At 48.2% G+C, this 22482-nt stretch overlaps 1 protein-coding gene across 13 annotated transcripts in view; it reads right to left on the bottom strand.

Annotated features, from left to right (window-relative positions):
• Window positions 1-767: 767 nt before the first annotated feature.
• Window positions 768-22482, bottom strand: part of LOC141129497 (uncharacterized) — a 72661-nt gene continuing 50946 nt past the window's right edge. For 12 of the 13 annotated variants that reach the window (XM_073617567.1, XM_073617563.1, XM_073617559.1 and 9 more), the window contains 4 exons: window positions 21451-21519; window positions 14444-14509; window positions 3877-3930; window positions 768-2708 (listed from right to left, as the gene is read on the bottom strand). In XM_073617567.1, the coding sequence (XP_073473668.1) occupies window positions 2701-2708; window positions 3877-3930; window positions 14444-14509; window positions 21451-21519 (197 nt within the window). In that variant the 3' untranslated portion in view covers window positions 768-2700. The remainder of the gene's footprint in view (window positions 2709-3876; window positions 3931-14443; window positions 14510-21450; window positions 21520-22482) is intronic. The other variant, XM_073617562.1, reaches the window with a different exon arrangement.

Raw genomic sequence — 22482 nt, forward strand, 5'->3', positions numbered from 1 at the left:
GACACTGAAAGAACTGATATCCAATGAATGAAGGAGGCGGGGCCAGGGACAGTCAGGCTGGGGAGGAAAGGTCTCTAGATCATGGGTGCTCAACCTATCACCATCCAGCTGCTGCATAACTACAAGTCCCATCATGCCTCTGCCTTTGGGAGTCATGCGGACAACTGTCAGCCTTGCAATGCCTCCTGGGACTTGGAGTTCTGGAGGGCCACAGGTTGAGCACCCACATGGTCCAGATCAGGGGTCTCCAAACTTTCTAAACAAAGGGCCAGTTTATTGTCTTTCGGACTTTAGGAGGGCCGGACTGTGGCCAGCGGGAGTGGAAATTTTCCTGGCATCGGTAGGAATAAACATCACCACATTTGGTATTAGGGGGAGGAATAGTGCCCCATTATTGGTGTCAGTGGGAGGAATAGTGCCCCATTATTGGTGTCAGTGGGAGCAATGGAGCCCCATTGTTGGTGCCGGTTGGCAGAATAGTCTCTCAATCAGTGGGGGAGGAATAGTGTCCCAAGGGCCGGATAAAGGCAAGCAAAAGGCCACATCTGGCCCCAGGGCCACAGTTTGCAGACCACTGGTCTAGATGATGCTGGACGTCCTCCAGCCAGGAAATGGGGGCGGGGCTCTATCTGACTTGCTGCAGCTTCTAATGCACATGGTGAGAAGCTCACAGTGTGTGGAGAAATCAGAGTAAGCCATTTCAGTGCAGAAGAGGAGTGCTTGAAGAAAGACACAAGATTCAAAGAATACGCAGTTCTTGTACAGTATTTAGACAATATTTGTTTATTCTGGAGTTCAGCTTTAATCTGGAATCCTAATTAGTGGCGGTGTTCCCCAGCTTTCCAGGCAGTGGCAATGATCCAGGTGACGTCACGCATAGGTGACGAAACACGTAATCTATGTAATAAGGAAAGGAGGGTCCACACAGGTCACATGATCACCCAGCATTTCCCCCTACAGCCACCGTGTGGAGCTGCACTATACTATGTACTGAGGAGGGGAGGGTCCACACAGGTCACATGATCACCCAGCATCTCCCCCTACAGCCACCGTGTGGAGCTGCACTATACTATATACTGAGGAGGGGAGGGTCCACACAGGTCACATGATCACCCAGCATTTCCCTCTACAGTCACTGTGTGGAGCTGCACTATGCTATATACTGTACACCTACTGTGCCCATTATGAGGGGTTCCCACCATCTCTGTGCTGAGTTCCCGGGTCTGTACACCCGCTGTGCCCATTATGAGGGGTTCTCACCATCCCTGTGCTGAGTTCCCGGGTCTGTACACCCGCTGTGCCCATTATGAGGGGTTCCCACCATCCCTGTGCTGAATTCTCGGGTCTGTACACCCGCTGTGCCCATTATGAGGGGTTCTCACCATCCCTGTGCTGAGTTCCCGGGTCTGTACACCCGCTGTGCCCATTATGAGGGGTTCTCACCATCCCTGTGCTGAGTTCCCGGGTCTGTACACCCGCTGTGCCCATTATGAGGGGTTCCCACCATCCCTGTGCTGAGTTATCATTTATCTTATATTATGTAGCAGAAGGAACCAGAACGCACAAAGCAGTGATGTCTGTAATTATAACCTCTGGCCATCTCCACCTTTCCTATGTAAAGATTTTGTGTTCCACCACTAGTGGTTTTTCCATACAGGAAATGTGCAGAAGAATTGAGGATATCCCAGACAGACATGAAGACAGATGGATGGAGGTGGTGGAGAGGACACACTGTACACTGTCCTATGACTGGCTGCAGCACTATGAGCCTTCATGATGGGTGATGGCCTATCAGTGTTCTGAGGTTACAGTCATAGACCATCTGGGACGGTTTGTCCTTCACATCATCCAGATCCCAAATTCTTCAGAATCTGACTTCATCATCCTGCAAGATCCATCCAACTCTACAACAATCTACGGAGATCACCATGACTGACCGAGGGACGCTCCTCCATCTAGTCCTACATTGCTCCAACCATGTGCATCCTGGGGGAGGGGGGTCAGCTATAATAGAGAGGATGGGCCTGATGAAGATTACAACATGTACATCCTGGGGGGGGTGGAGGGTCAGATATAAAAGAGAGGATGGGCCTGATGAAGATTACAACATTTACATCCTGGGGGGGGGGGGGGGTGGAGGGTCAGATATAATAGAGAGGATGGGCCTGATGAAGATTACAACATGTACATCCTGGGGGGGGTGGAGGGTCAGATATAATAGAGAGGATGGGCCTGATGAAGATTACAACATGTATGTCGGCATTGTAAATAATAAAAGTAAGCTAAAAAAAGATACATTATTACAAAGCCATGGAAAGTTGTGACAGTGAGGAAAATTATCTTTGACAGCACCGTAAAGTGCGGCAGAGGACCTAATAGAGAAGTTCTATTAAAAAAAAATATATATATACAGTAAAAAAATATATACAGTATATAAAGAGGAGATACCAGTAGGATATATAGATAGAACATTGAGTGGTGTATAGGAAGGTAGGAAGATGTCATAGTGGAGCTGGGAAGACATTTTCCAGGTTTTTGGTGTGTTTCAAATTTTGAATTGGGCACTAGATATCCAGAAGTATAACGGACGTTCAGTTCAGTCCTCATTCCAGGGATGAAAGATACAGGATGAATATATATCCTCAATGGGATGATAACAAAGGTTCATGATGTCCTCCAAGCTTCAAGTTCCAGCAGATGTCACAGAACTGAGTAGACACATGAGAGAAATATTATATTCAATGCAGAGCATCCATTTCCCACCATGACATCCCATAGTACATATCACTCTTATCACTGTACAGAATAACTCACCTACTTCTATCCTATTAGTTTCATTGTAGGTTTTTTTGGTATATTAAAGCGGAAATTTTCCAGTGAATGGCTAGAGCCACCATAATATAAATATTTGATTAAAAGAGTAGGAGGAGTGTAAGCTGAAGTTGCGGAAACTAAATTTATGTCCAGTCTTAAAGGGAATGTCAAGATGTGTGTTTCACCATTATTCAGATTATTCACTTCCTGACAAGTTTTTTTAATGACTTTTGTTTGGTAATTCAGGTCTTCAATCAACAGAAAAACATTTTTTTTAGCTTTTTTTCCATTTTGTTGGCGTATATTACTGTTATGTGATAGGAAACAGCCATAGTAGAGCATTGTATCATTTTATCTATCAGTTAATGCAGAAAGTTTGGAGTTTTAGTGATGCCACTTAATAGATCACCTAGAAACCCTCTAAAGGTCCAAAAAAATGATCTACTTCTCTATTAGTCAGATTAACTGCCATATGCAGCCCACAAGCTGCAATCAGGGGGTTCCCCGGGGCTCATGCAATACACAGTGCAAGGGCAGCTTACATAATGCCTTGGCAGGAGAAGGGAAATATCTTACAAAGGATGGTTGTCACGTAATTCTTCCCACAGACACTTTTATTAGTGTGACCCAGAGACTCACCAACACCCACTATTCTCTGACACCCCTCTGACACCCACCTGTTCCCTGACCCCCAACTGTTCCCTGACACCCACCTATTCCCTGACCCCCCACCTGTTCCCTGACCCCCAACTGTTCCCTGACCCCCCACCTATTCCCTGACCCCCCACCTGTTCCCTGACCCCCAACTGTTCCCTGACACCCACCTATTCCCTGACCCCCCACCTGTTCCCTGACCCCCAACTGTTCCCTGACCCCCCACCTATTCCCTGACACCCACCTATTCCCTGACCCCCCACCTGTTCCCTGACCCCCACCTGCTCCCTGACACCCACCATTCCCTGACCCCCACCTGCTCCCTGACCCCCAACTGTTCCCTGACCCCCCACCTATTCCCTGACCCCCCACCTGTTCCCTGACCCCCACCTGCTCCCTGACACCCACCTGTTACTGGTTCATCCTCTTCTGGTTGCACATTATCTCCGACTTCAGTTTCTTCTTCAAACATGTGAAAGATGAAATATTAGTCAATGAACATGCAAATTGTCCTTCCTAACAATTTACATAAATAGTCCCACACAGGAACATGGGGGAACGCAGTTCCGATACCTCCAGCACTGAATGTATGTAATGGCAAGGGATGCTGGGGTGTTCTGGAGGGTCAATTGATGCTGGCTGCTGTTAGGGGGGGGGTCTATTGTTGCTGTGGAAGTCTATGGTTGCTTGGGGGACCTTTTGTTGCTTGGGGGGGTCAACAGTTGCTGGGAGGGATCTGTTTTTGCTGGGGGGGCTCTATTGTTGCATTGCATTTATTGTTGCTGGGGGGGGTCTATTGTTGCTGAGAAAGTGCATTGTAGTTGTTTGGAGATCTATTGTTGCTGTATGGGGTCTATAGTTGATGGAGTGGATCTATTATTGCTGGTTGTATCTATTGTTGCTAGAAGGATCTATTGTTGCTAGAAGGATCTATTGTTGCTAGAGGGATCTATTGTTGCTGGAGGGATCTATTGTTTTTGGGAGGGGGTCTATTGTTGCTGGTTGCAGGGGATCTATCTTACTGCTTTTTTGTTATCATTAACACATTCCGTACAGATTACTTAGTACAACAAAATGATACTTGGTTGTGTATTCTGTAAAAGGGGCAATACTGAGAGGTGGGTAGGGGTTGGGGGTGGAACTAAAGGGCACTGCTCGGGTAGGGGGCAAAGACAAAGGGTGACTCAGAAGTTGGGAGTGCCTGCATCTATTCTCTGAGGGAAAAAAATCCCTGGTCCCACAAATTAACGTGTATAAAAAGTCAGAACTTTTCTTGAGTTTTGGATAACGATGTGAAGTCTTAGAACCCCATATATTTTTTTTCACTTTCTGTCAAAAAAAACAAAACATTAGTACGATATCCCTACAATACCAAATCTGAAATATAATGCTCTCAGTTCTGGCCATCAAGAAGTGATGATCGATTGCTTGTGTTACAAATCTCCGGTTAAAGTAAGCCTACAGTGGCCTTCAAGTAACTTTCCTTCATGGACTACAGTATACTGTTTCCAGAACATCCAAACTTGGGGCATTCACCGTGCAGATATTGACTTGACCCTTCTCCAATGTGTCCTCTTTATTAGAAAGTGGTTTGAGAGATGCGTGAAGAGAGAGGAGCAAGAATTTTGTCTTTGGGGCTTGAAGACATCATCTGCAGGGACGGGATGAGGTTTGGATTTCCTGCTACCGTGGATATGGTGATAATGAGGTCTAAGGAAACCTGAACTGAATGTGTGGAAAATGAAGAACTCGTATTGAACACAGTGCCAACGCCCAAAGTTATACTTCATGTCTGTGGTGGGCAGAGAAGGTTACATATTTAAAAAGCCACAGACGGGCTTGAAGCATCTTTGATAGAGCACATGCAATGAAGATGGAAAGCAGAAACGTAATAAAACCTCCTCTAGCAGGGTCTGCAAAACACATCTTATTAGGCCCTGACGTACTTGCCCAGTCGTAAACAGTTTAGTGAGCAATGTACATCCTAAATCTGTTTGTTTTTTTTTACTACCAGAGCAAAACTCTATTTTCCATAATTCTAGCTGTTATCTTCTTAAAAAAGTAGTTACACTAATGAAGATGCCAATCAGTTAGAAACATAGCCAGCCTTTATTGCAAGGTTTAGAGGGCTGATAAGACACATCCTACCTCCATAGAGAGAATTACATAATATCTCTATCCTGTTTAGTCTCTAATAAATGGTAATTTCATTCTGTTTAATTACATGATAGTTGTTGAATTGTGAAACCTTACCAGATCAAAATATAGTTGGATTTAGAATAGTTGGCATTAAGGGTGTGTCCTATGGAGCAGCGGTTGTCAACCAGTGGTCTGTGAACCACTGATGGTCCATGAGAACATGTTGGTGGTCCCCAGGGCTTCTGGCGCAAATCAACATTGTGGCAGATGTATAAGTTGTTTTCAGTGTTGTTCTCAATGTGCACTGACAGTCAATACTATCAGTGTGCATTGATACCCAACACCTCCTCTGTAATTCTGGCTCCTGTGAACTCAGAGGGTGGTGCTGGGAGTAGTGCAGAGAGCGGTAGGTGATGAAGGAGGTGCTGTCCAATGGCTGCACTGATCACAAACTGTGGGAGGGTGCACGGAGCTCCAGTACATGACTGGATAAGGAGGTGAGATCCAATAATGAGTCTGTGTAAAGTAGCAGTGTAATGCAGAGTGCAGGGGGGGGGGGGGGCAGAGAGCCAGAGCATTGTGTTAAGGCAGCAGTGTGATCCAGGGTGAGGGGAGCAGAGAGCTGGAGCATTGCATATAAAGCAGCAGTGTGATCCAGAGGGGGAGGGGGGCAGAAAGCCAGAGCTTTGTGCGCATAAGGCAGCAATGTGATCCAGAGGGAGGAGTGCAGAGAGCCGGAGCATTGTGTGTATAAGGCAGCAGTGTGATCCAGGGGGAGGGGGGCAGAGAGCCAGAGCATTGTGTGTATAAGGTAGCAGTGTGATCCAGGGGGAGGGGGGGTAGAGAGCCGGAGCATTGTGTGTATAAGTCAGCAGTGTGTTCCAAGGGGAGGGGGGCAGAGAGCCGAAGCATTGTGTGTATAAGGCAGAAGTGTGATCCAGGGGGAGGGGACAGAGAGCCAGAGATTTTGATGTATAAGGCAGCAATGTGATCTAGAAGGAGGAGTGCAGAGAGCTGGAGCATTATGTGTATAAGGCAGCAATGTAATCCAGGGGGAGGGGGCAGAGAGCCAAAGCTTTGTGTGTATAAGGCAGCAATGTGATCCAGAAGGAGGAGTACAGAGAGCCGGAGCATTATGTGTATAAGGCAGCAATGTAATCCAGGGGGAGGGGGCAGAGAGCCAAAGCTTTGTGTGTATAAGGCAGCAATGTGATCCAGAAGGAGGAGTACAGAGAGCCGGAGCATTGTGTGTATAAGTCAGCAGTGTGTTCCAGGGGGAGGGGGGCAGAGAGCCGAAGCATTGTGTGTATAAGGCAGAAGTGTGATCCAGAAAGAGGAGTGCAGAGAGCCGGAGCATTATGTGTATAAGGCAGCAATGTAATCCAGGGGGAGGGGGCAGAGAGCCAAAGCTTTGTGTGTATAAGGCAGCAATGTGATCCAGAAGGAGGAGTACAGAGAGCCGGAGCATTGTGTGTATAAGTCAGCAGTGTGTTCCAGGGGGAGGGGGGCAGAGAGCCGAAGCATTGTGTGTATAAGGCAGAAGTGTGATCCAGAAAGAGGAGTGCAGAGAGCCGGAGCATTATGTGTATAAGGCAGCAATGTAATCCAGGGGGAGGGGGCAGAGAGCCAAAGCTTTGTGTGTATAAGGCAGCAATGTGATCCAGAAGGAGGAGTACAGAGAGCCGGAGCATTGTGTGTATAAGTCAGCAGTGTGTTCCAGGGGGAGGGGGGCAGAGAGCCGAAGCATTGTGTGTATAAGGCAGAAGTGTGATCCAGGGGGAGGGGACAGAGAGCCAGAGATTTTGATGTATAAGGCAGCAGTGTGATCCAGGGGGAGGGGGGCAGAGAGCCAGAGCATTGTGTGCATAAGGCAGCAGTGTGATCCAGGAGGAGGGGGGCAGAGAGCCGGAGAATTGTGTGCATAAGGCAGCAATGTGATCCAGAGGGAGGAGTGCAGAGAGCCGAAGCATTGTGTGTATAAGGCAGCAATGTGATCCAGAAGGAGGAGTACAGAGAGCCGGAGCATTGTGTGCATAAGGCAGCAATGTGTTCCAGAAGGAGGAGTACAGAGAGCCGGAGCATTGTGTGCATAAGGCAGCAATGTGTTCCAGAAGGAGGAGTACAGAGAGCCAGAGCATTGTTTGCATAAGGCAGTAATGTGATCCAGAGGGAGGAGTGCAGAGAGCCGGAGCATTGTGTGTATAAGGCAGCAATGTGTTCCAGAAGGAGGAATACAGAGAGCCAGAGCATTGTGTGTATAAGGCAGCAATGTGTTCCAGGGGGAGGGGGGCAGGGAGCCGGAGCATTGTATGTATAAGGCAATAGTGTGATCCAGGGGGAGGGGGGCAAAGAGCTGGAGCACTGTGTGTATAAGGCAGCAGTGTGATCCAGGGGGAGGGGGGCAGAGAGCCAGAGCATTGTGTGCATAAGGCAGCAATGTGATCCAGAGGGAGGAGTGCAGGGAGCTGAAGCATTGTGTGTATAAGGCAGCAGTGTGATCCAGGGGGAGGAGGGCAGAGAGCCGGAGCATTGTGTGTATAAGGCAGCAATGTGATCCAGAAGGAGGAGTACAGAGAGCCGGAGCATTGTGTGCATAAGGCAGGAATGTGATCCAGAGGAAGGAGTGCAGAGAGCCGGAGCATTGTGTGTATAAGGCAGCAGTGTGATCCAGGGCGAGAAGAGCAGAGAGCCAGAACATTGTTTGTATAAGGCAGCAATGTGTTCCAGGGGAGGGGGGCAGGGACCTGGAGCATTGTGTGTATAAGGCAGCAGTGTAATCCAGGGCGAGGGGGGCAGAGAGCCAGAGCTTTGTGTGTATAAGGCAACAGTGTGATCCAGGGGGAGGGGGGCAAAGAGCTGGAGCACTGTGTGTATAAGGCAGCAGTGTGATCCAGGGGGAGAGGGGCACAGAACCGGAGTATTGTGGGTATAAGGCATGTAAAATTCATGTTAGTGGTCCGCGGGATTCAAAATTATGAGTTTCGTGGTCCGTGAGGTGGCGACCACTGTGCTGGAGCATAATAACACACTTCAACACACCTCCACGACACACCCCTCAGACCCTTTGATTGGTTGTAATTAGGCCTGCGACTCCCTCTCCATAGACAACTTAGGGCTCTTTCACACGAGCGGACCATTCAGGTCCACCTGTCAGTTTTTTAGGCGGACCTGAACGGACGCTCCATGCAGGTCTATGGAGCGACATATGTCATCGGTGACATGTCCGCTGACATCCGATCCGCTAAATGCAGACGGGTGGAAACCTAATACATTTGGAAAGTGCAGCTCTCATTTTTTTTTAATTCCATCTTTATTCATGACCATACATGTTACATAGGATTAAACAAGAACATGGTAGACCATAGCCAAAAACATTACTTGTAGAAGCCAAAACTATCGTGTCAATGTTGGCAACACAGATAGGCTATTGAAGAAATAGTTCTACAGGACGTAGTACTGATCAGACAGAAAAGATTCCCAACCAAGGCTCCCAACTGCAGCAGCATAACTGGTACATCGACACTGTAGGACTAGCTAGGCATACCAAATTTCCAGCGTTCAATCTAGCTTAGGTAAAGCAAAAAATCTAAACTTGTCATATAATAATCACACATAACACTCTTGTATCATCATATAACATATAACACGCTATCCCCCCAAAGGACAGCAGAGAAATATGATCTAGCTTCAGGGAGATGACTCAAGTCTAAGTGTAGCAACGTCATCATCCCAGAAAGGATAAAAGGTCAGTAACTTCCTCGGTAAAGGGAGTAGTCGGTTTAAAAGAAAGGGTGGGGGTATGCAAGAAGGGCCAACGGCAAAAGGGGGAAGGGAGAAGGGGAAGTGAAGAAAGGGGTAGGACAGAAAGCCAGAGGGTCACCCTCCAGAGATCAGACACCACCTTCAATCCATAGACAGAGAGTCTATTATCAGGTGGCTTGGCCATCAACCGGCTCAGATTGGGACACAGCCTAACGATAACCACCTGTTTCAGTATTGTTTAGGGTGGTAGTAAGTTCCTCCATATGGAAGATGTCAGGGACTTTAGCATACCACAGGACCTTAGTAGGAGGCAATGTCTGCCTCCAGAGTGAAGGGATTCAAGCTCTAGCTGCATTCACCAGATGTATAATAAGTAATTGAATTTCCGGGTGGGTTTCTCCGTCCGGAGAAGGAGGCACACCACTGGGTTCCCACTTAGGTCAACCAATGTTAGGTGTTTGAATGTACCCATCGCATGCTCCCATGAAGGACCTAAAAGGGGACACTGCCAGACAGTGCCCGGACAGGGTCATCTAGAGCCCAGGCTGAACATGCCAAATCGTGCCCCCCCCCCAAGATGAAAGAGCATTATGTGTCAGCAAACCCACCCCCCCCCAAAAAAAACTGAGCACTAATATGCATGCTTACCCCGTAAGCATAAATTCCATCTCCTCCCAGTACAAATCCACCCCCCTGCTTAAATCCCCTCTCCCAGCACAAATTTTGGCCCCTCCCATCTCCCAAATCAGCTCAGCTCAAATGCCCCCGCCTCCAAAAAATAAATCACCCCTCCTAGCACAAATACTCTACCCCTAAAATGTCCCCTCCTAGTACACATCTTCTCCCCCCACTCCAAATATCCCCCTCCCAGCACAAATATCCCCACACCCCAATTCCCCTCCTAGCACAAGTCTTCCCCCCTCCCAACACAAATCCCCCTAAATCACCACTCTTAGCACCCCCCCCCTCCAATTTCCACTCCTAGAACAATACTTAACCCCCTGCTGCCCCCCAAATACCCCCTTCTAACAGAAACCCCTCCCTCAAATCTCCTTGTGATGCCCTTTACCCCCCCCCACCTTACATGATACCACAGTGCCATGGGAAGCCGACCCTCCTGCCCACCCCTTGTCCTGGCCCTGCTGACAGAAGATATGAGACATCATACCCAAATTGGTTGCAATGCCAGCAGGTGTCCAGAAAACTGCAATCCATTTTGTGGAGCAAGTTAAGGGACGCAATATCATCTCGAGAGAACTTTATACCCCACCTCTTGGTACTGGTTAGGCATGGAGGATTTGTGAGCCAAGAGAAAAATCTTTTCTGCTTGTTTGGGCGAAAAACGGAGTCTCCAGGTCCTGTTCCCATTGACGTAGATACAACAGAAGTGGGTCATCACTGATGTAGTGATAGCTAGTTGGAGAGCAGTGTGTTCTCTCGGATGGGAGGATTATTATCATCTGTGGACCCCTGTCCAGGGTAGTCCTGTCTTCTCTGTAGAAAATCTACACACTATATTTTCAGCCCCCTCCTATTCATGACCACACGGAACTAACTTCACCCTGGAGTTTTATGAAAAGATTTCCCTGTTTTTGACCACTTGAGAGGTGGACAGGTGCTTTGATAAAGAATGTTTTGTGCATAGATGTATTGATGGCTCCCGAGGAAGTGGACTACGTCCAGGAAACGCGCTGGGCATACAAAACTGTACCCAAATGAAATTTTTAGCATTTTTTCCCCCAAATAGAGCTTTCTTTTGGTGGTATTTGATCACCTCTGGGTTTTTTATTTTTTGTTAAAAAAAGAAGCCAGAATTAAAAAAAAAAAAAAAAAAAAATACAAAACCGTTTTATATTTTGATAATAAATTTTGCAAACAGGTAATTTTTCTCCTTCATTGATGTACGCTGATGGGGCTACACTGATGGGCACCGATAGGCTGCATTGATGGGCACTGATAAGGCGACACTGATGGGAACTGATAAGGCGGCACTGATGGGCACTAATAGGCAGCACTGGTGGGCACTGATGAGGTGGCACTGGTGGGCACTGATGAGGTGGCACTGGTGGGTACTGATAGGTGGCACTGGTGGGCACTGAGAGATGGCACTGGTGGGTGGAACTGATGGGTGGCACTGATGGGCGGCCCTGAAGGGAATTGATAGGTGGCACTGAAGGGCACTAATAGGTGGCACTGATAGCTGGCACTGATGGGCACTGATGGGTGGCAGTGATGGGCACTGATTGGCACTGGTAGGTGACACTGATAGGCAGCACTGCTAGGTGGCACTGGTGAGGCACTGATTGGCACCACTGGTGGGCATTGATAGGTGGCACTTATGGGCATTGATAGGTGCCATTGATTGCTGGCACTTATATACTGGTGGGCACTGATTGGTGGGCACTGTGGGCACTGATTCGTGGCACTGGCAGGCGGTACTGGTACCCACCCCCATTAACAATTGATTCCCAACCAGCAACAATAGACCTCCCCAGCAACAATAGAACCTCCCTGCAAAAATAGATCCCCTCCAGAAACAATAGATTCTTTAGCAGCTAGCATCAATAGACTCTCCATCAGTCAGCAACAAAGACCCCTCCCTCAACAGTAGATCCCTCCCAGCAATGATTGACCCCCTGCAACATAAGACCCACCCCCAGCAAACAATAGATCCCCCACCAGCAACAATAGGCCCCCCTGCAATAATAGATCCCCTCCAGAAACAATAGATTCCTCAGCAGGTGGCATCAATAGACCCTCCAGCAGTCAGCAACAAACACCCCTCCCTCAACAGTAGATCCCTCCCAGCAACAATTGAGCCCCCCCCCAGCAACATAAAACCAACCCCCAGCAACAATACATTCCCCACGAGCAACAGAAGATCTCCCCAGCAAACAATAGACCCCCTTCCTCCACAAAAATAGATCCCCTCCAGCAACAATAGATCCCCCAGCAGCCAGCATCAGTAGACCCTCCAGCATACCCCAGCACCCCTTGTCATTACATGCATTCAGTTCTGGAGGTGCCCGAACCACGTTCCCCCACATTCCTGCTTCTCTGTCAGAACTAAACTCATTCATGAAAGACAGTCTGTGCTGCCACGGGGACAGCCAACCAGAGTGCCACTTTTATTCCCTCAAACAGTATAGAGAGACTCTGACTGCTGTGATTGGTTGGCGCATTATCAATGATTGCCTCAGACACTTCAGAAACGTGACCCAAAGACCCACCAACACCCACCATTCACCCAACACGCACCAACACCCACCATTCCCCCAACACCCACCAACACCCACCATTCCCCCCGACACCCACCATTCCCCCGACACCCACCAACACCCACCATTCACCCAACACCCACCAACACCCACCATTCACCCAACACCCACCAACACCCACCATTCCCCGACACCCACCAACACCCACCATTCACCCAACACGCACCAACACCCACCATTCCCCCGACACCCACCAACACCCACCATTCACCCAACACCCACCAACACCCACCATTCCCCCCGACACCCACCAACACCCACCATTCCCCTGACACCCATCAACACCCACCATTCCCCCCGACACCCACCAACACCCACCATTCCCCTGACACCCATCAACACCCACCATTCCCCCCGACACCCACCAACACCCACCATTCACCCAACACGCACCAACACCCACCATTCCCCCGACACCCACCAACACCCACCATTCACCCAACACCCACCAACACCCACCATTCCCCCCGACACCCACCAACACCCACCATTCCCCTGACACCCATCAACACCCACCATTCCCCCCGACACCCACCAACACCCACCATTCACCCAACACGCACCAACACCCACCATTCCCCCAACACCCACCAACACCCACCATTCCCCCCGACACCCACCAACACCCACCATTCCCCCCGACACCCACCAACACCCACCATTCCCCTGACACCCATCAACACCCACCATTCCCCCAACACCCACCAACACTCACCATTCCCCCCGACACCCACCAACACCCACCATTCCCCCCGACACCCACCAACACCCACCATTCCCCTGACACCCATCAACACCCACCATTCCCCCAACACCCACCAACACTCACCATTCCCCCCGACACCCACCAACACCCACCATTCCCCCCGACACCCACCAACACCCACCATTCCCCTGACACCCATCAACACCCACCATTCCCCCAACACCCACCAACACCCACCATTCCCCCCGACACCCACCAACACCCACCATTTCCCCCGACACCCACCATTCCCCGACACCCACCATTCCCCCGACACCCACCAACACCCACCATTTCTCCCGACACCCACCATTCCCCGACACCCACCAACACCCACTATTCCCCCAACACCCACCATTCCCCCGACACCCACCAACTCCCACCATTCCCCCGACAACCACCATTCCCCGACACCCACCAACACCCACCATTCCCCCCGACACCCACCAACACCCACCATTCCCCCCGACACCCACCAACACCCACCATTCCCCTGATACCCATCAACACCCATCATTCCCCCAACACCCACCAACACCCACCATTCCCCCCGACACCCACCAACACCCACCATTTCCCCCGACACCCACCATTCCCCCGACACCCACCATTCCCCCGACACCCACCAACACCCACCATTTCCCCCGACACCCACCATTCCCCGACACCCACCAACACCCACCATTCCCCCAACACCCACCAACACCCACCATTCCCCCGACACCCACCAACTCCCACCATTCCCCCGACAACCACCATTCCCCGACACCCACCAACACCCACCATTCCCCCGACACCCACCAACACCCACCATTCCCCCAACACCCACCAACACCCACCATTCCCCCCGACACCCACCAACACCCACCATTTCCCCTACACCCACCAACACCCACCATTCCCCCAACACCCACCATTCCCCCAACACCCACCATTCCCCCGACACCCACCAACACCCACCATTCCCCCGACACCCACCAACACCCACCATTCCCCCGACACCCACCATTCCCCCAACACCCACCAACACCCACCATTCCCCGACACCTACCTGTTCCTGGTGTGTCCAAAGACGATCTATTTTCTTCTGGTTGCACATCATTCCCAACTTCTGGTTCTTCTCAAACATAATAAAAGGAGAAATACTAGTCAATCATCCTGTGAATTGTTTTCTCTACCAATTTACATTGAAATAGTCCCTCTATGTCCACACGTCAACCACTTGACAACCAGCAACATACCGGTACATCGCTGGAATTCAAGTGGCTATACCGGGATGAGATGCACCTGCAGGCATCACCTGGTACTGTTTTCTAGAGCCGACAGTCGTCTCTCCTCTAAAAGCATTCCTAGTGGCTAACTAGCCACCAGATTGCTTTTACAAGCAGCAAGAGGGGACACCCCCCCCTCCCCTCCCCCCACACTCCACAAATTACTTTGTTATCTATCCTACCCTACTATTAAATGCATTAAGAACGATCTCCTGAGACACTGCTTGACAACTGCAAGGTCGGTCATACCGTGCCATTGCCGAACGTTACAGGCTCCAAATATGATCAAATGGGTAGTGGAGATGGATTATTTTGAGAGGATGGAGTCTCTTCCGGCACACGAACTGGAAACATATGGACAATATGAAGAAATATGGCTCCCTTGGAAATTATACAGGGAGTCACAAGAAATACAAAAACTTATTAGGGGACAAATATAGGATCTGAATCAGCCCAAAGTTGCCCTATGTGGAGCAGCATCTGGTTGTCATACTCCTTTACCCCCCTTTTTTTTGCCTCCCTCCCCCCTTTTTTTTATATTTTGTATTTTGTTAACTACATCCCCTTAGTTTTGATAATAGATGATAAGGACCATCTATTCCTATATATATATATATATATAATTTTTGTATTGTAGTTTTATGTACATATAAAAAAAAAAGTTTCTCAATAAAAATAGATTGAAACTATAAAAATATAACTATAAATTTTCTAGTTAAAGTCAATGTAGAGTGGTCTTCATAGACACTGGGGGATATTTGTCAATGGAAATTATATATATGATAGTTGTGAAAAAAAAAATAAAGTATGGTTTTATTTTTGTCAAAAAACTTTTTTGTTGGTGGAGTTCCCCTGCGGTATGTCCCTTTAAGACAGGGGCCTCCAAACTTTCTAAAGAAAGGCCCAGTTTACTGTCCTTTAGACTTTAGGGGGGCCGGACTGTGTCCAGTGGGAATAAACAATGCCTGATCTTTGGTATTAGGAGGAGAAATAGTTGGTGTCAGTGGGAGGAATATTGCCTCATCATTGGTGTCAGTGGGAGGAATAGTGCCCCATCATTGGTGTCAGTGGGAGAAATAGTGCCCCATCATTTGTGTCAGTGGGAGTAATAGTGCCCCATCATTGGTGTCAGTGGGAGGAATAGTGCCCCATCATTGGTATCAGTGGGAGGAATAGTGTCCCATCATTGGTGTCAGTGGGAGGAATAGTGTCCCATCATTGGTGTCAGTGGGAGGAATAGTGCCCCATCATTGGTATCAGTGGGAGGAATAGTGCCCCATCATTGGTATCAGTGGGAGGAATAGTGCCCCATCATTGGTGTCAGTGAGATGAATAGTGCCCCATCATTGGTATCAGTGGGAGGAATAGTGTCCCATCATTGGTATCAGTGGCAGAAATAGTTCCCCATCATTGGTATCAGTGGGAGGAATAGTGCCCCATCATTGGTATCAGTGGGAGGAATAGTGCCCCATCATTGGTATCAGTGGGAGGAATAGTGCCCCATCATTGGTATCAGTGGGAGGAATAGTGCCCCATCATTGGTATCAGTGGGAGCAATAGTGCCCCATCATTGGTGTCTGTGGGTGGAATAGTGCCCCGTCATTGGTGTTAGTAGAAGGAATTACGCCCCATCATTGGTGTCAGTGGAAGAAATAGTGCCTGTGACAGACCTAACTAGGACGGGGCTTTTGCAGGGGACTAGGAGAAAGCCTCTTACCCACTGGCTATGGCATTTGGGGGAACACTACTGTTTGGGAGGTGTGTGCCTGGGGGATCCTTGGAGTGGTCTTCTTTCTGATTCAGGTTCATGTCTCCCCAGAACACACAGACTCTGGGAGTCTAGGCCCGGGATCCATGTTTAGGGCCTAGATGCCCCATTACCAACAATTACTGCTCTACACGGTGAGACTCATAGCAGATGTTATAGTGATCAGCTCAAAGCAACCTGTCTGGTGTCTCCTGCTACAATGTGTTTATTGTAAGTAGATCCTACCCATTGTTAATTAACTCACCTATTGTTTACTATCAAACTATTGTGGGATGTGATGTGCGATGTACATTGTTGTTATCTTGGGGACGGGAAGTCTGACCTGGAGTGAGATATCGGATTTATCACAATATTGTCTAGGGGGCTAGTTGTTTAATTAAATTAATGTTTATAGTCTATGTTTACTGTTCTTTAGTTATGTTACTTATATTCTTGTTTACAGTTTGTATTGTTGGGGTAACATGATCAGGAGGGGAATTGTTCCTCCTGTGGGGTATAAAGTATGTGTCTGAGTTGGATTTTACCTCACATCTTGTCTGGGTACGATGTTTGGGTTAAAAAGGGCTGATATTAGCTCTCGGTCTGCTGGGAATGATTTGGAGGGCAGGATGCACTGGTTGGCGGAAGGAAGCACCTAATTGGGGTGCCAAGCATTCTATCACATTTGGTGACAGCTGCGGGATGCTTCGTGCAGTCTGGGACATCCAAACCTCCACCTGGATCCAAAGTCCGGATAGCAGAAGTGGAGAGGTACAGATACCAGCTGCCATGGAAGAGGAATTCGGAAGAAGGTTACGAGAGATGGGCACAGGGGACCAGTGTCAGTGCAGGTCGTTCTGGGATGGTATGATTCTGTCTGCTGGGAACTCTGGAAGGAAACGCTAGCCTGTAAGCAACGCCACCAGGGAAAAATTCTCCCCTCCATCCAGGAAAGGTACTGGTCGCAGTATGAAGTGTGAACGCTGTTGTTGGGGAAACAACCAGAAAAGGAGTGGACAGTTGAGTTAAGCAGGCTGGTTCAGGCGGACATGAGGTTGGAAGAGAGCTACAGAGCCCTACGCTGGTATGTAGCCCAAGCGTGCCCGTGGACAGCAGCCTGACGGAAGGCTTTTGGCTACGGCGGCCCGGGGCTGTTATTCGAGAGGCTGTCCAAGGACCCTGACTTTGGGAACGATTTGGAGTGGCATTTGGAGGAAATCTTGGAGTACAGAGACTGGATGCTAAATGTCTCAGAAGTGCTCTGGGTACAGGAAGATTTGGAGTTTCTAGCCGTTCAGGAATGGGAGTGTCAGGGAAGAATTAAGAGATTTGGCAAATGTCGTCAGCCCCCGTGTGCCTGTGCCCTGTGTAGCCTGATCTTGGACATCCTGTTACCGACCCGGCTTGCCTTTTGACCTGATTCACCTTGATTCCTGACTCTGACCCCTGGCTTGAACTTCTGACTTCGCTTCTGCTTGATCCACTGTGTTTGACCTCGGCTTGGCTCACCAACTCTGCTATTGCCTGTCTACCCATGTATGACCCTGGCTTGTTCCAGTTTCAGCTACCTGCCTATGCTACTGACTGATCCACTGTGTATGACCCTTGGCCTGGCTTCTGCTTCCTGTTTTGCCCTGCTGCCAAGTACGCCCAGCACTGCTAAGGACACCTGTCCTATAGCACATCTTGCCTGTTCCTGCTGCCATCCTGTGATCAGCTCTGCAGACTACTTCAAATAGTAACCCATGCTTCTTTGAGCACTGCATTGCCTGCACCACCTCCAGGGGTGTTCTGCACTCAGCGGCAAGGGGAGCCCTCTCAGCACTTAGGCCTTCGACCAGGTATGTGACAGGGAGCTGAAGATCGCCTACAGATGACTGCTAGACTCTGCTCAGCAGCAGGTCTAGGCTCCCTTTGCCTGGGACTATCAGGAAATACCAACCGACAGCTCTGAAATCCTAGCTGAAGTGTTGGCAATGTGGCAGAGTAACAGTGTGCTTTGCGCACCACCACCCACAGTTATGGAAGCGGAGCTCTTATGGCGGATGCAGCAAGTGTTGACTGACCTTGAGGAACCTGTTTCTGCACAGGATGAGCTTGGACGGAGGAATGCGTCTGTCCAGCAGCCGTGTAAAGGTACGGGAGATGGAGCAGTCAGCAGCCACAGATCACAGAAAGCATGGATTTAATTGACTTTTCATTGGAGGATGTTATGTATTAGGAGTCACCTGCCGAAGTTGTGACACTAGGTCCAAGTGTCACCAGCTCATGCCCTGGATTTTCAGCAATTCCAGAGAATGGGGATTTAATAGACTTTTCTGCTGAGGAGGAACAACCCTGTGAGCCTCCAGCAGAAGAGCTGGAATCAAGGCACGGCGCTGTTGACCTCTGCATACAACAATCGGTGGCCCTGGAGGATTTGTGCAAGGCCACCGACTTTTCAGTTTACTTCCCAGTGGAAGAGCTGGTATCAGCGCAGAACATCACTGAGCTCTGCCCAGCACTAACAGCAGTTTCAGTCATCCTGAGAGATGATGTAGCTGGTCTTCCTCCCAAACAACTGAAAGGGACATGGGATTTCCTACCAGCAGCAACTGTGGAGTTACAACCAATTTCTCCAGCTGAAGCACTGGCAACCAGACAGAGTGTCCAAGACCTCTGCCCCACACCTGAGCCAGTTCTGGAAGCCCAGGGTGAGAAGGTGATAGTCACTCTCCAGCAGTAGATCAGGATCCAGGGGGAGAAGGTAGAGGTGGTTGTCGTCTAAACAAATATTAAAATATTGAAAAAAAAAATGGTCATCAAATATGATATCCAATATTGATAAGGTACTTTGATCCAAAAGATCTCTAGATAATCCATGCAATTACATAAGGCATAAAGTATTTGATTATATCCTAGACTGCTGGAAAGTGCATAAGTTGGAAAGGGTTAATGCAGCGTAGACTAGCAGATCTCGTGCCACTAGCAGCACATCATCCAGTCCTGCCAAACAGTATCCACAAGGACCGAGAGAAATAACCATGCAGTAAAGCTTCAGGCTGTGTTCAAATGTATGCACATTGGATGTGGATTTCCCCGCATCCAATTCGCATGGCATGCGAGCCTGGCCAGCTCTCAATAGAGCCGGTTTACACAGCTCCGGGGTGGCCCCCGGTATGGATTTTAGACGGGTCCTGTGCGTCTTTGGGTTCGGTTCAGATGCAAATTCAGGCAAAAAATGAATCACACCTGAACCGGTGAACAGGGACGCACCCCGTGGTGTGAATCGCGGCCGGAGATATATGAACCCGGCCTCAAATAGCCAAGCATACAAATAAGTTGCAAGGATTATTGCTTTACAAAGGCATACAGTAGATTCAAAGAATTAATGTCATTTAAAAAATGTTCTAGTCTGAACCTCTGAATGCTCTAAATAGAAATTAAAGTGTATTTACCTTTGTGAAGGGTTGCCATGGTTTAAATCTCTGTTACATTCCTGTCTGGGCGTGGCAGTGAGTGTTATAGAAATTTCTTAAAGGAAAGAATTGCAATGGGGGATCCTGTGAATGGTGCTTGTTTCTGTTAAGACACATGATGGCAGCTACTGGGTGTGTGTAAAGGGTTAACTTCGGAGGAAATCTACCCCAGTGATGAGCACGCTGTTTGTTGGATTTCCTTAGATCGTTGTGTCAGAGTAGAAAAATCACTACAAAAGGTGGGATCTGATACAGTAGTGTAATCACCACATCAGCAACATAACTGAACTCATTCATGAAAGCATCTGAGACCATCTGTGCTGCCATGCGACACCCAACCGGAGTCTCACTTTCATTCTCTAGCACACTTTAGAGAGTCAGAAACAAAAGGTAGAAATCTTGCGAGCCACAATAATCCAATGCTCAGTGTGCAGACAGTTAAAGAATAATACTAGTAGAGATAAATATCCAGCAGCAAACGCAGTTCACGTACTCATAACCGTGCAAAGAATATAAATAAAAAATTGCGCTGCGCTTGATTATATACCATAAGGGGTAATACCCAAAATCACTTGAAAAATAAAAAATAAACCATCAAGAACATATTTATACACACTACTTCTCACGTGCAATGTGCATACAATATACATATATATGAACAATTTTAAGTGCAATGTGCATACATGTAAATATAATAGTGTTAAAACATATATACTTGTGCATATACTGAATATCAAAATCCAGTGACAAACTGAAAACATGCAATAACTCATATAAAGTGCAACATGCAATTATCGGTTTAAATATTAAATCAAATTGTATATAAGTGCACAGTGCTTCTTAAAACACAATTGATGAGATCTCTATTTGGTGAAATCCTTATAATAGTGTCCAAAATATCCAAATGAAATGTGCATCCGTATCCGTAGAAACCAATAAATGTCCAAATCCTCCAGTGTGCTGAATTCCAGTGTCGCAGACAACCGTGATGTGCCTCAGTGCCCCCCCAAAGTGATTGCGCTCACCTTAGAGCGTGTGACACAGTGATTAACTTGTGTCAAATCACGCTGTGTTGCCACCCCTTGGGCTATGCATGGTAAGCTAGATACGATCTCCACTTTAGGTCAATGAGGCTCCATAGACATCCATTTAGTCCAGTTCCACTTGGTCAGAGTTCCAGCAAGCAAAAAGGTAGCAAGCCTTGCTACCTTTTTGTTTTCAGTTTGTCACTGGATTTTGATATTCAGTATGTGCACAAGTATATATGTTTTAACACTATTATAGTTACATGTATGCACATTGCACTTAAAATTGTTCATATATATATATGTATATTGTATGCACATTGCACGTGAGAAGTAGTGTGTATAAATATGTTCTTGATGGTTTATTTTTTATTTTTCAAGTGATTTTGGGTATTACCCCTTATGGTATATAATCAAGCGCAGCGCAATTTTTTATTTATACACTTTAGAGAGTCTCTGGTTGCTGTGATTGGTTGGATCATCAATGATTGCCTCTGAGACTCTTTCAGAAATGTGACCCAGAGACACACCAACACCCACCGTTCCATGACACTCACCTGTCCCTGGTGCATCCAAGGAAGAACTCTTCTCTTCTGGTTGCACATTATTCCCGGGTTTTTCTTTTTCTTAAAACATGTGAAAAGAAGAAATATTCATCAATCAACACGTGGATTGTCCCCTCTAACAATTTACAATGAAATAGTCTATGTCCACATATCCAAGTGTATTGAGAGAGACATGCAAGACTTTAGTCTTTTCAGAACTGGAAGTCATTATCTACATGAGATTGCCATACTTAGCTTGAAAGATGTATCCTGGGGGCTAAGTAACGTATCCTGGAATGATCAGAGGTAAGTAATTCTGTGATAATCTGATACAAATGTATGTATCTCTCACAACTGAACCCATTCATGAAAGCATCTGAGTCTCACTTTCATGCTCTAAAACAGAATAGAGAGACTCTGGTTGCTGTAATTGGCTGGGACATTATTAGTCTTTGCCTCAAATACTTTTATAAATGTCTCCCAGAGACACACCAACACCCACCATTCCCAGACACCCACCATTCCCAGACACCCACCATTCCCTGACACCCACCTGTTCCCTGACAGCCACCTGTTCCCTGACACCCACCATTCCCTGACACCCACCTGTTCCCTGACACCCACCATTCCCTGACACCCACCTGTTCCCTGACAGCCACCTGTTCCCTGACACCCACCATTCCCTGACACCCACCTGTTCCCTGACACCCACCATTCCCTGACACCCACCTGTTTCCTGACACCCACCATTCCCTGATACCCACCTGTTCCCTGACACCCACCTGTTCCCTGACACCCACCTGTTCCCTGACACCCACCATTCCCTGACACCCACCATTCCCTGACACCCACCATTCCCTGACACCCACCTGTTCCCTGACACCCACCATTCCCTGACCCCCACCTGTTCCCTGACACCCACCATTCCCTGATACCCACCTGTTCCCTGACACCCACCATTCCCTGATACCCACCTGTTCCCTGACACCCACCATTCCCTGATACCCACCTGTTCCCTGACACCCACCATTCCCTGATACCCAC

The sequence above is a fragment of the Aquarana catesbeiana genome, linkage group LG02, assembly GCF_042186555.1.
Source record: "Aquarana catesbeiana isolate 2022-GZ linkage group LG02, ASM4218655v1, whole genome shotgun sequence".
NCBI lineage: Eukaryota > Metazoa > Chordata > Amphibia > Anura > Ranidae > Aquarana > Aquarana catesbeiana.